Source organism: Salvelinus namaycush, chromosome 16, assembly GCF_016432855.1.
Source record: "Salvelinus namaycush isolate Seneca chromosome 16, SaNama_1.0, whole genome shotgun sequence".
Classification (NCBI taxonomy): Eukaryota; Metazoa; Chordata; class Actinopteri; order Salmoniformes; family Salmonidae; genus Salvelinus; species Salvelinus namaycush.
The window spans coordinates 11,029,725-11,041,179 of NC_052322.1; the positions used below are offsets into that span (position 1 = coordinate 11,029,725).

An 11,455-nucleotide genomic window follows, 5' to 3' on the forward strand; every position below is an offset into this window, starting at 1 on the left:
CATTGCACAGTACACAGTATGTTGACATTAAATGTTAACACTGTAGACAATAGAAATACATTACAAGCTAAATAACAAATATGAAATACAAGTTGTTTGTATTAGAAGTTAGAAATCATTGTCATTGAAATGTAGCCCATAACTAAGTTTCGTGATCCTATATGAATTGTGTGTCTTTATTCATAGGTAACAGCGGGGGTATGCTTAGGTTGAGAGGTTCATTGGTTTAGCCTCCTACTACATTCTACCATTGAATAAAAAGGGTTTGCTTTTATTTTGTAATTCTCCCTGCTCCTCACATGACCGATCTAGGGAAGCACATGACCCCACATGACAAGCAGTCATATGATAAGACTTTAAACGTCCTCCTCTTGAAGTAACCTATTTTTTTTTTGTCTGTACACTGTGTTGACCACGGTTGCGTTCGCGTCTAAGACGGCATACGTCTGCATTTATCGAATGAAGCTCCGTTACAAGAGTGAAAATCTAGAACTACGCTTGGGAAAAAGGTAACTAAGCGCAGCGCTTTAAAATAATCCACTTCTCTATAGAGCTGAAGTGTATAGACAAGCCCAACGTAAGGTATCTATTAGAAAGTACATTGATATGTCTAACTTGTCACGTGTTCAAAAATAGGATTCACACCATAGCCATAAACCATCATTATGCTTTCCTGAACGGGTCCTGCAAGAATAGTATTTAGGATATCTGAATAACGGCATTCACATTACACTGTTATACAAACGTGTAGACCTACCAATTTTCATCTGGCTTGATGATCGATTGTCTTGTTTTTGGAAGGTGCGATGTCTGTCGAGAAGTTGCAGCGGTATCGAGAGCAGATGCGCACAGAGCTGGACAAGGTGGTGGAATTCTGGCAGAAATACTCTCATGACACACAATATGGGTAAAACCATTTGATCAGATATTCACAAATATTTGTCGAAATGTTTTGTTATTTGAACATTTTCTTTATAATAATTAATTTTTACAAAAATAAAAAGTGTAGCATTGTCTAGCTGTAGGATAGTATGTATGCCATGTCTGTGAGATGAGATCAATTAACCATGTTAAACAATGTATTTTTCCAGTGGATTTTTCACTTGTATAGGGAAAGATGGAAAAATCTACGATGAGCTGAAATATGTCTGGTTGCAGGGGAGACAGGTAAACTCATCCACAAATGTTCAGTGATTGCCTTACCGCTCAACACCAAACAGCCAGACCAATGCAAAGGGCTGCTAATAACATTGATGTGCATATTCTGCTGACTGTTGCAGTGCAACTTGATTTGATTATTGGGTGGGTTTTCCTATGAATGTACTTTGTAAAAAGCAATAGTCTTTTCTTTTGGCCTTGAGCAAATTTCAGGTCTGCTGAGCGCAAACTTGAACATTGTGCAAATTCAGTGCAACTTCCAGCGCACATTTACTGTGAACACTGAGGCTGTACCTACTTTAAGTTACCGTTGTAACAGTGGTCAAGTAGGCTGCTGTGGCTATTTGATCATAATGTAGGCCTACCAGAGTGAAGAAAATGCATCCCATAACATTTGAACATGGAAATAGATGTTCTATCGTTCAGCCTACAGTTGCAGACAATGTGTGGCTACAGTTGCAGACAATGTGTGGCTACAGTTGCAGACAATGTGTGGCTACAGTTGCAGTCAATGTGTTGTCTTCAGTGTAGGCCTGACATTAACCGGTCTATCCACTTGTCCTTCAGACAAAGAGGTGACTGAAAATGTTGTGGTGTTTGATGCAAGAAACCACTTTTCAAAATAAAATGCATAATTATTCCCATACCATTATTACAGAGAATCAGACAAATTATGCTGCCCTCTGCCTATTGGCTACTTAGGCTTGAATAAGCTGTCTCAAAATAAAACACTGCCCCTTTAAGACAAAAAAAAAGCTCTTTCATTTACTCACTTTTCAAAGTTGGCTAGAAATGCACACGTTTTGTGCTTTTGTAGGAAGCAGTCACTCCCCCATTTCTGACTACAAAGTATCTATAACTGGGCTAATAACTCACTAACTAGCAAAGGATATGAACAAATGTGCACACGTGGTTACATGTAGCTCTTGCTTTGAACTCAAAACAAGCGCATCAACTCATGACCGCTCGTGCTGTAAACACAATCTAGTTCAAAGTGAATGGCACAGATCCATATATGGCAATGGTCGATTTGCATATAGGCCTACTGCAGCTCTGATTGGTTATGGAGCTCAGGTCTGTGTAGAGTACGGGCCTGAGTCTGGCCTGTCAATGCAATAGAATCCTACTCCAATGCGTTCTGCCTACAACAACATCTCTTGCATAGTTAGTTTTGCACACTAAGTCTTGCATAGTTTGTTTTGTTTCAGTATGTTGCATTGAAAGTGGCTAATATTGCATGGGTCCGATCACATTTCTAACAGTAAAGGGGAACTTTGATAGTGTTAACTAACAGGGAAAATTCTAGTAAGTGAACTTCAATTAAATCTTGTGCTTCTCTGCGCTGGCTGATATTTCTTCTGCGTGGCAGTAATGGGCTGCATGCCCTCGCACTTGCGCAGCTTAGAGGGAACATTGCTCAAAGTATAATTTCACATTTTCACTTGGATCAATGTATCTTTGCAGGTGTGGATGTATTGCCGCCTATACAGGACAATGGAGCGCTTCAACAAGCCTGAGATCCTGGAAGCCGCCAAATCTGGTATGGGGGTTTGCTGGTTGCACAGCATCTTTGTCAGTAATTGGGAGTGAAAATACATACATATTCAGACTGTTAAAGCATTTTAGAGTGGATTTCCAAACACTTATCAGGTTGTTTTGTTGAGTCCTGTCAGCTTTGCAAGGAATTTCCCAAGTAAGCAAGCTCCAAGCTTTTTCCAAAGGTGGTAGATGGTGAAATGTTTTCTGTTAGTGATTTAGTCGATCAATGCGAGTCCTTTAAAGAGGTCACCTCACCTGCTGTGCCAGTATTCTGACTCATTTAACGGATGCAAAGTTTTAAAAAATCCAAGATGGTGTAGCAGTGCAGATGTTGTTTGTTGTTCTCCCATGTACATTTGGTCTTGTCTTTTTTTGTATACATTTCAATTTATTTTCAATTTCTTTTTCCATTTTTAAATTAAATATATCTTCCGGCAACCCGCCTCACCCAATGTGATACTGATCTGCTATTTTTAGACCTTATTGCCAGAACCTGCATCAGGAGCTAACCAGCTAATTAGCTACTAGCTATTTAGTCATTGTTAGCCACTGCTAGCGGTCTTTACCTTTTGCACAGAAACCAGCCGCTTTTAGCCTGCCAGTATCTGACTGTTTTCTCCACTATAACACCGGATTCCTGCCAAAAGCCCTGGACCATTACTCCTGATTATCACAGCTAGCTAGCTGCCACTGAGTGGCCCAGCCCCGAAGCTAGCTTTGAGCCAGGGCCAACTCCCGGCCTGCTCAGTGATCACTCGGCTACACAGCTGATGCCTCCCGGACTCTTCACTCTTCACTAACACGATTAGCATCCACTACTCCACCGGATTCTTGCCGTAAGCTCTGGACCTTTAAATCGAATCATCGCTGCTAGCTAGCTGCTACCAAGTGGCTATAGTGGCTAACGCCCTTGTCCCGAAGCTAGCACCAGTTAGCCGCGAGCCAGGCGCATCTCCCGGCTAGCAAACAAAATTACTCCAGCTACAATACCACTTTTGCCAACTGGCCTGGACCCTTTGACACGGAGCCCCGCCGTTCCATCGTGACTAGTCTGCCGATGTAATTACATCCGTTGTGCACTCAACCAGCCTTTGCCAGACGTCGGAGCAGACGCTTCTACTAGCCCCGGCCTGGTAACTTTTTTGAACGCCGTGTCTCCCGCTTGCTAGCGTAGTAACTACTACCCAGCGGCTTCCCTGTTTCATCTATTGCTGTTCACTGGACCCTATGATCACTTGGCTACATAGCTGATGCCTGCTGGACTGTTCATTAATCATGGTACTCCATTTTGTTTATTTTTGTTTATCTGTCGGCCCCAGCCTCGAACTCAGGCCCTGTGTGTAGTTAACTGACCCTCTCTTCCCATTCATCGCCATTTTACCTGTTGTTGTTGTCTTAGCTGATTAGCTGTTGTCTTACTCGTTGATGTCTTAGCTAGCTCTCCAAATCAACACCTGTGATTGCTTTATGTCTCTCTCTAATGTCAATATGCCTTCTATACTGTTTAGGATAGTTATCATTGTTTTAGTTTACTGCGGAGCCCCTATAGCCCCACTCAACATGCTTCAGATACCTCTTTTGTCCCACACATGCTGTGACCTCACCCAGCATAACTAGTGCGTCCAGAGATGCAACCTCTCATCGTCACTCAATGCCTAGGTTTACCTCCACTGTACCCACACCTTACCATACCCCTGTCTGTACATTATGCCCTGAATCTATCCTACCATGCCCAGAAATCTTGCTCCTTTTATTCTCTGTCGCACTAGACGACCAGTTTTGATAGCCTTTAGCCGTACCCTCATCCTACTCCTCCTCTGTTCCTCGGGTGATGTGGAGGTTAACCTAGGTCCTGCGTGTCCCCAGGTGCTCTCATTTGTTGACTTCTATAACCGTACAAGCCTTGGTTTCATGCATGTTAACATCAGAAGCCTCCTCCCTAAGTTTGTTTTACTCACTGCTTTAGCACACTCCGCCAACCTCTGATGTCCTTGCTATGTCTGAATCCTGACTTAGGAAGGCCACCAAAAATTCTGAGATTTCCATACCCTACAACATTTTCCAACAAGATGGAACTGCCAAAGGGGGAGGAGTTGCAATCTACTGCAGAGATAACCTGCAAAGTTCTGTCATACTTTTAAATCCGTAAACATGGGCACCCTCATAGATATATATTAGATATTATCCTGACCAACTTGTCCTCCAAATACACCTCTGCTGTTTTCAATCAGGATCTCAGCGATCACTGTCTCATTGCCTGCATACACTATGGGTCCGCGGTCAAACAACCACCCCTCATCACTGTCAAACGCTCCCTAAAACACTTCTGCGAGCAGGCCTTTCTAATCGACCTGGCCCGGGTATCCTGGAAGGATATTGACCTCATCCCGTCAGTAGAGGATGCCTGGTCGTTCTTTAAGTAATTTCTTCACCTTAAATAAGCATGCCCCTTTCAAAAAATGTAGAACTAAAAACAGATATAGCCCTTGGTTCACTCCAGACCTGACTGCCCTCGACCAGCACAAAAACATCCTGTGGCGGTCTGCACTAGCATCGAATAGTCCCCGCGATATGCATCTTTTCAGGGAAGTCAGGAACCAATACACGCAGTCAGTCAGGAAAGCAAAGGCTAGGTTTTCAAACAGAAATTTTCTACCGATCCTCGACTTCAATGTCATTTACAAAATAGCCTCCAACACTCTATTCAGCAAACTGGATGCATCCGTTTTGTCACCAAAGCCCCATTTACCACCCACCACTGCGACCTGTATGCTCTCGTCGGCTGGCCCTCGCTACATATTCGTCGCCAGACCCACTGGCTCCAGGTCATCTATAAGTCTTTGCTAGGTAAAGCTCCGCCTTGTCTCAGCTCACTGGTCACGATAACAACACCCACCCATAGCACGCGCTCCAGCAGGTATATCTCACTGGTCATCCCCAAAGCCAACGCCGCCTTTCCTTCCAGTTCTCTGCTGCCCATTACTGGAACGAATTGCAAAAATCGCTGAAGTAGGAGACCTATCTCCCTCACTAACTTTAAACATCAGCTATCTGAGCAGCTAACTGATTGCTGCAGCTGTACACAGCCCATCTGTAAATAGCCCATCCAATCTGCCTACCTCATCCACATATTGTTTTTATTTACTTTTTTGCTGTTTTTCACCCCAGTATTTCTACTTGCACATCATCATCATCATCTACTCATTTATCACTCCAGTGTTAATCTACTAAATTGTAATTACTTTGCTACTATGGCCTATTTATTGCCTTACCTCCTCACGCCATTTGCACACACTGCATATAGACTTTTATTCTATTATGTTATTGACTGTACGTTTGTTTATTCCATGTGTAACTCTGTTGTTTGTGTCGCACTGCTTTGCTTTATCTTGGCCAGGTCGCAGTTGTAAATGAGAACTTGTTCTCAACTGGCCTACCTGGTTAAATAAATAAAAAAATTAGTCAGTCTTTGACAACCTGAGCGAAGACAGTACTTAACCTGAGCGAAGACAGTACTTAAGCAACAGAGAAAATAGCTGTTTTGAACCACTTAGTATGGTGTAGGCTACATACAGGATATGAGCAAATACAAAATACAGGTGTCATGACTAAAAGCAGAAAGAAGCGCACCCAATGTTATCAACAGCATGAAGATACACACATTTCCAGTAGAAGACAGAAAGATGTAATGAAACAGAAAAAACACTCCAATGTTAGTTTCAGGCTTTTCCGGATCTAGAACACAACCTTATCCTATGAAACTAGTCTGGACATGCAACAGCTTATTTTCCTATTAAAAACCAAACTCGTACTGCTTTTTATATATTTTTTTTTATGGTAAACATGGTAAACATTGAGTAGTGATCCTCTTCGTTTTTGCGGTTTGCTATTCAATGTGTCATCGGAACTTAAAAATGTATACCACATTTTTAATTGGCTGCAGAAAAACAAGCAGGAGTGTGGTAATAACCGTTTGTGGTCTTTATAGGGATATTGGTACACAATTCTAGTTGTGACAAGCAAACTTTGTTAATGTTTTTAATGTTTTTTTTTCTGTTTTCTTAGGAGGTGCATTCTTGCGACGCTTCGCTCGCATTCCCAGTAGTGGCAGCCCATGGAAGTGTGCCTTTTGTTTGACCAGGGACGGTAAAGCCCTGAAAGTGCAGAGGACCATCTTCAGCGAGTGTTTCTATGTCATGGCCATGGATGAGCTGGCTAGGGTCACAGGAGACAAAGACATGCAGGTAAAACAGCCCGGGGCACTAAACACGTCCACAATAAAATTCTCTGTTGTTAAAGTGGCAATATGTGATCGATACAGCCATGTTTTAATTCATTATTAATAATTAGTTTAACTGTGGAGCCCATGAGAACCCAAAATATAAGCTTTTTTTACATAGTTAAAACTATAATTTTGAAATCATGGAATGAACCTTCCATCCATAGTGCTGTCTCTGAATTATAGACAGAACATTTCTCCAGCCCCATCGTTTCGCTGTTTACCAACAGTGGCGGGGTCACCACTTTGTTGTTGTTTGAAATGCAGATTACCCCTTTAACCTAAAGTGAAACCAATTCTTTACTTTCTGTGGGGGGGGACACTTCCGTTTTGGCGAAAAGGGCCATGCATCAAAGACCCAATCAAATTTGAGCCGAATGGCTAGCAGATATTTGCCCCCAATCAGAACACAGAACCCTTAGTGGGGTTTGCCTGTATTATGGCCTATTTTATTTCTCATATGCTCTCGTTGTTACTAGGCGGAAGCAGCACAAATGATGGACCAGCTGGTCCACTGGGTCAGGGTGGACCCATCAGGCCTGGGCAAGCCCCAGCTTTCTGGAGACACCCCGGTCTGCAGCATGGCTGTCCCCATGATGCTGCTGTGTCTGGTGCAGCAGCTCACGGAGGCCCGCAGCGGGGAGGAGGTAGACAAGTACAGGGAGGTTGGGGGCTGGTGCGTAAAGCAGATCCTTCAACACCTTCAGGTAAAGAACTGTAGGCTTACGAATATGAAACAACCAGACCTAGGTTCAGATATTTATATATATTGTGTCTGATTGAGCCCGTTTGGAGGGTCAGATGGGAGGCGTTTGCACGTTTCGGGGCATTTCCATTGGTTCCATTGAATTGTCTATGACTGTGTCTTTGTACAGAGAGGTGGTACGGCCATTTTGGAAAGTGTCTCATCAGAAGGAAAGGAACTTCCTGGTTGTGAGGGGCGACTGCAGAACCCAGGTGATACCCTTTGTACTCAACTAAAGGAGATTTCTCTAGATCAGGGCTGTTCAATTCCAGTCCTGGAGGGCCAAAACACTTCTGTTTTTTGTTTCTACCTGGTTTTTAATTGCACTCACCTAGTGTCCCAGGTCTGAATTAGTCCCTTATTAGAAGGAGAGGGTGAAAACCAGAAGTGTTTTGGCCCTCCAGGATCGACACTGCTGTAGATAATGTTTGATAAGCTCCATATTACTTATGTCAAGTCATCTAATACTATACGTTTTCTGTTTTGTGTAATAACACTAGTTACTTAGTTAGACTGGATACTGCACATGTAGTGATATCTAAGATGACTGGGTTGTTACCATTGTATTGCCTGCCTGTTGTTTCCTTATTTATTTTATATATACACATTTGCCATAGGCCATGCACTGGAAGCAGGCTGGTTCCTGCTTCAGTACGGTTTGGAAAATGGGGACCAGGAGCTCCAAAGGACAGCAGTGGACAAGTTCATGGAGATCCCCTTTCTGACAGGCTGGGACAAGGAGCACGGAGGGCTCCTCTACTTCCTGGATGTGGACGGTTACTGCCCCACACAGGTACATCCTGTGAAAGTAGACATAATTTATTTCTGGTATGGGCCTCCTATGTGTGCACCAAAACATTTTATGGGCCTAATCATAGAAATACATATAGAATCCCTATTAATTCAGTAGGCTCTCTGTGGGCCTAGTCTTAAAAGATTTGTCATTTAACTTTTATTATTTTTCATTTTGACATAAACACAATCAGTCATGTTTTTTTATTTGATTGTCAATGTTTTACCGATACGGCGTACCCCCACTATTTATTTTGCTGGGATGCTGTACCGGACCGTAACGCCTTACTTTCACCCCTGCATACTGTTAGTTTTCTAAATAGAGTAAAGAACTCACGGACACTTAGTAAAGCTCAAAACAACTTGATTCACCCACTGGGTCATACAGCTGCATAAGACAAAAAACATATTCACACAAGCACTGGTATTTAACCCTTTCTCCTATGCTGAGCCCCTCCTTACACATCTGGACAGGCAATTGCTGGATTTGAATCCCTGAGCTGACAAGGTAAAAATCTGTCGTTCTGTCCCTGAGCAAGGCAGTTAACCCACTGTTCCCCGGGCGCCGAAGACGTGGATGTCGATTAAGGCAGCCCCCCCGCACCTCTCTGATTCAGAGGGGTTGGGTTAAATGCTGAAGACACATTTTAGTTGAAGGCATTCAGTTGTACAACTGACAGGGTATCCCCCTTTCCTTTTTACACGTCTGTTGCTAGACAGAACCTTAGTGATTTCTGTTCTTCCTCACTTCATCTGACCTGACCTCGGCCCCAACTCCTCACTCCTCCCCATAGGATCCCTGATGTCTAACAATAACATATCCTGACAGAATGTAAACGTTCTACATTTCCCTCTCTCCCTCAGTAACACGAATAAGTATATTTCCTATTTTTAAGTTTGGAAGTCAGAACCCATCAATAGAACACTACGCTTGCTGCAAATGCATGAGTCGTTCAACCAACTATAGCATAAAAATCAGTGTAGGAGTCATTTGGCAGCTCAAACCCACACTCATCACAAAGGGTTGAATGGGTGAAAGTAATATGGATGAAATGGCAACTGAGGGTACCAAACCTTGTGCTTGTCCAACCCTTTCAAGGCCTTTGACTAAATAAGGGAACAAAGTACTATAGAAATGTGATCCAGGGCCAATGTGTTCTGTTCTCACAGTTGGAGTGGAGTATGAAACTATGGTGGCCGCACTGTGAGGCTCTCATCGCATACCTGATGGCCTACAGCCATACCAAAGAGCCAGCCCTGCTGGAGCGATTCTCTCAAGTGTACGACTACACCTTCAGCCATGTGAGTGAACTCCAGTCTAATTGTGTGTTTTTATTTTTTTAATTTGCTATCGTTCTGCTAGAAATAGACAATACATGGAAATGGGTGTCATTTTGTATGTAGAGAATAAGTAACACAAATATTAGATATTGCAGCTAAAAGTAAGCTAAACTGCTTTGAGGAGCTAACCTTTTTCAATATGGTGTGCTGTTTGTCTGCCTGTTTATGCAGTTTTCTGATGCGGAGAATGGCGAGTGGTTTGGATATTTGACCCAGCAAGGGAAAGTGGCACTGGATTTTAAAGGAGGGCCTTTCAAAGGTGAGAATGTTAACAGGCCAGAGAAGGGGTTAGTCAGAAACCATGACGGGCACAAATAATTGTACCTCCTGTTGTTTGAGGCAATACAGTGATGTATACATTGGTTTGATATATGCTCAATCTGTACTATTTGATGTTTTGCCCTTGTTTCTATATGTCCATATCACCCACTCTAGTGAATATAGTAAATACAATGTGGTTGTATTTGATTAAAGTGAATGCAAGGCTTCCTTTCCCCCAACCAAAAAGTGGTGGAGGCGCGACACTCTTCTATTTTATTATGAATTAATTAAAAACAGACGTTTCGGTCATGGTGGACCTTCATCAGACTGGTTTCTTTGCCCAAAATAAATGAATCAGATCAAATGTTTTGACCTTGTGTACGTCTGATTACACTGACTATTAATCTGCCTTTCATTTTATTTCAGGTTTCTTCCACGTGCCTCGGTGCCTTTATATGTGCGAGAAAATCCTGGACTCTATACTGAACAAACAAGAATCCTGAGGTCACCAACTAGCATGACCTGGACAATGTCATTTTATAATCATTATTTACACTGAGTATGCAAAACATTAAGAACACCTTCCTAATATTTAGTTGCATTTCCCCCTTTTGCCCTCAGAACAGCCTCAATTCGTCAGGGCATGGACTCAACAAGGTGTCGAAAGCGTTCCACAGGGATGCTGGCCAATATTGACTCCAATGCGTCCCACAATTGTCATGTTGGCTGGATGTCCTTTGGGTGGTGGACCATTCTTGACACACACGGGAAACTGTTGAGTGTGAAAAACCCAGCAGCTTTAAAGTTCTTGACACAAACAATATCCCGTTCAAAGAGACTCACCCTTTGATTAGCACACATACACAATCCTTGTATCAATTGTTTCAATGCTTAAACATCCTTCTTTAACCTGTCTCCTCCCCTTCATCTACACTGATTTGAAGTGGATTTAGCAAGTGCCATCAAAAAGGAAGCATAGCGTTCACCTGGTCAGTCTCTTGGAAATGTTTTGTACACAGTGTAGGTCTATATTGGAGAATGGTGTCAATTTCCTGAGATTCTGGAGACAGTTTTGAAAGCAAAATTGCAGATTACTGCATATGTTCTTAAAGTGAAGATGGCTTACATTTTATTAGTAACAGTGAAGGGGAAGGAAATGGATATACAAATAGGGGACACACACTGCAAAGTTTTGTACTAAGATGATTACATTACATCAGCTCAACTGTTTGTTGTGTTAACTGTGTGTTGTAAGCCCATATGTTTGGCATCTTGAAATATGAAACACAATTTAATAAATTCATGAAATCATAGGCAAATAAGGGAAATATTGTTATCAC

At 42.5% G+C, this 11,455-nt stretch overlaps 1 protein-coding gene across 1 annotated transcript; it reads left to right on the forward strand.

Moving 5' to 3' along the window:
• Positions 1-360: 360 nt before the first annotated feature.
• On the forward strand, positions 361-10,778 carry LOC120060610 (renin binding protein). The gene is made up of 11 exons (XM_039009987.1): positions 361-509; positions 802-907; positions 1,092-1,167; positions 2,623-2,698; positions 6,763-6,941; positions 7,456-7,683; positions 7,852-7,933; positions 8,339-8,514; positions 9,684-9,815; positions 10,026-10,113; positions 10,542-10,778. Exons 2-11 carry the CDS (start codon positions 807-809, stop codon positions 10,616-10,618), a joined length of 1,215 nt encoding a protein of 404 aa, XP_038865915.1. The 5' UTR covers positions 361-509; positions 802-806; the 3' UTR covers positions 10,619-10,778.
• The last annotated feature ends 677 nt before the right edge of the window (positions 10,779-11,455 follow it).